The sequence below is a fragment of the Malurus melanocephalus genome, unplaced genomic scaffold (assembly GCF_030028575.1).
Source record: "Malurus melanocephalus ecotype Western Australia unplaced genomic scaffold, MMel_1.1 scaffold_3152, whole genome shotgun sequence".
Taxonomy (NCBI): domain Eukaryota; kingdom Metazoa; phylum Chordata; class Aves; order Passeriformes; family Maluridae; genus Malurus; species Malurus melanocephalus.
Genome location: NW_026626384.1, coordinates 959 through 2,369, shown reverse-complemented (window position 1 = coordinate 2,369; position 1,411 = coordinate 959). Strand labels below are relative to the sequence as shown.

At 51.8% G+C, this 1,411-nt stretch overlaps 1 protein-coding gene across 1 annotated transcript in view; it reads right to left on the bottom strand.

Annotated features, from left to right (window-relative positions):
- The window catches only part of LOC130588034 (fat storage-inducing transmembrane protein 1-like), a gene marked incomplete at its 3' end in the record, with an annotated part of 3,157 nt that extends 2,138 nt beyond the window's left edge, over nt 1–1,019 (bottom strand). The window contains exon 1 of the mRNA XM_057388990.1: nt 867–1,019. Coding sequence (XP_057244973.1) covers nt 867–1,018 — 152 coding nt within the window. The remainder of the gene's footprint in view (nt 1–866) is intronic.
- Between the last annotated feature and the right edge of the window lie 392 nt (nt 1,020–1,411).

The following is a 1,411-nucleotide window of genomic DNA, read 5'->3' as shown; positions in this document are numbered from 1 at the left end:
CCCGCGGCAAGTGGGGCAGCCCCATAGATCCGTGCCCCATAGATCTGTGCCCCATAGATTCCATTTTCTGCCCCATAGATCCCAAATTTCACCCCATAGATCGCAAATTCTGCCCCATAGAGTGAGCCCAAACCAAAAATTCTGCCCCATAGGTTTCAAATTCTGCCCCATAGATCGACCCCAACCCCATTTTCTGCCCCACAGATTCCATTTCTGCCCCATAGATCGACCCCAAACCCCATTTTCTGCCCCATAGATTCTGAATTCTGCCCCATAGATCGCATTTTCTGCCCCATAGATTCCATTTCCAGCCCCATAGATCCCAAATTCCGCCCCATAGATCCCAAATTCTGCCCCATAGATCCCATTTTCCACCCCATAGATCGCATTTTCTGCCCCATAGTTCGACCCAAAACCCCATTTTCTGCCCCAAAAATCCCAAATTCTGCCCCATAGATTTCATTTCCAGCCCCATAGAATCCAAATTCTGCCCCATAGATCCCATTCCAATCCCATTTCTGCCCCATAGATCGACCTAAAACCCCATTTTCTGCCCCACAGATTCTGAATTCCACTCCATAGACGCCATTTCTGCCCCACAGATCCCATTTTCCACCCCATAGATTCCAAATTCTGCCCCATAGATTGACCCTAAACCCCAAATTCTGCCCCATAGAATCCATTTTCTGCCCCATAGATCCCAAATTTCACCCCATAGATCGCAAATTCCGCCCCATAGATCCCCCAAACCCCCATTTTCTGCCCCATAGATCCCATATTCCGCCCCATAGATCTCAAATTCTGCCCCACAGATCCCAAATTCCGCCCCATAGATCCCATTTTCCGCCCCATAGATCGCAACTCACGCCTCCAGCAGGTTGTGGGGCGAGCCCAGCACGCTGTGCGGGTCCCCCCTGCCCCACAGCAGCGGCCCCAGCCCCACAAGTGCCGCCAGCAGCAGCGCCTGGGCCCGCGGCAAGTGGGGCAGCCCCATAGATCTGTGCCCCATAGATTCCATTTCTGCCCCATAGATCGCCTTAAAACCCCGAATTCTGCCCCACAGATCCCAAATTCTGCCCCATAGATTCCATTTTCTGCCCCATAGATCCCCCAAAACTGCAAATTCCGCCCCATAGATTTCGAATTTCACCCCATAGATCGCATTTTCTGCCCCATGGATCCCCTCGCAACCCCATTTCTGCCCCATAGATCGACCCCAAACCCCAAATTCCGCCCCATAGATTTCATTCCGAGCCCCATTGATCCCAAATTCCGCCCCATAGATCCCCTTAAAACCCCATTTTTCTGCCCCATAGATTGACCCCAAACCCAAAATTCTGCCCCATAGATTCCATTTCCAGCCCCATAGATCCCAAATTCCACCCCATAGATCGGCCCCAACCCCCATTTT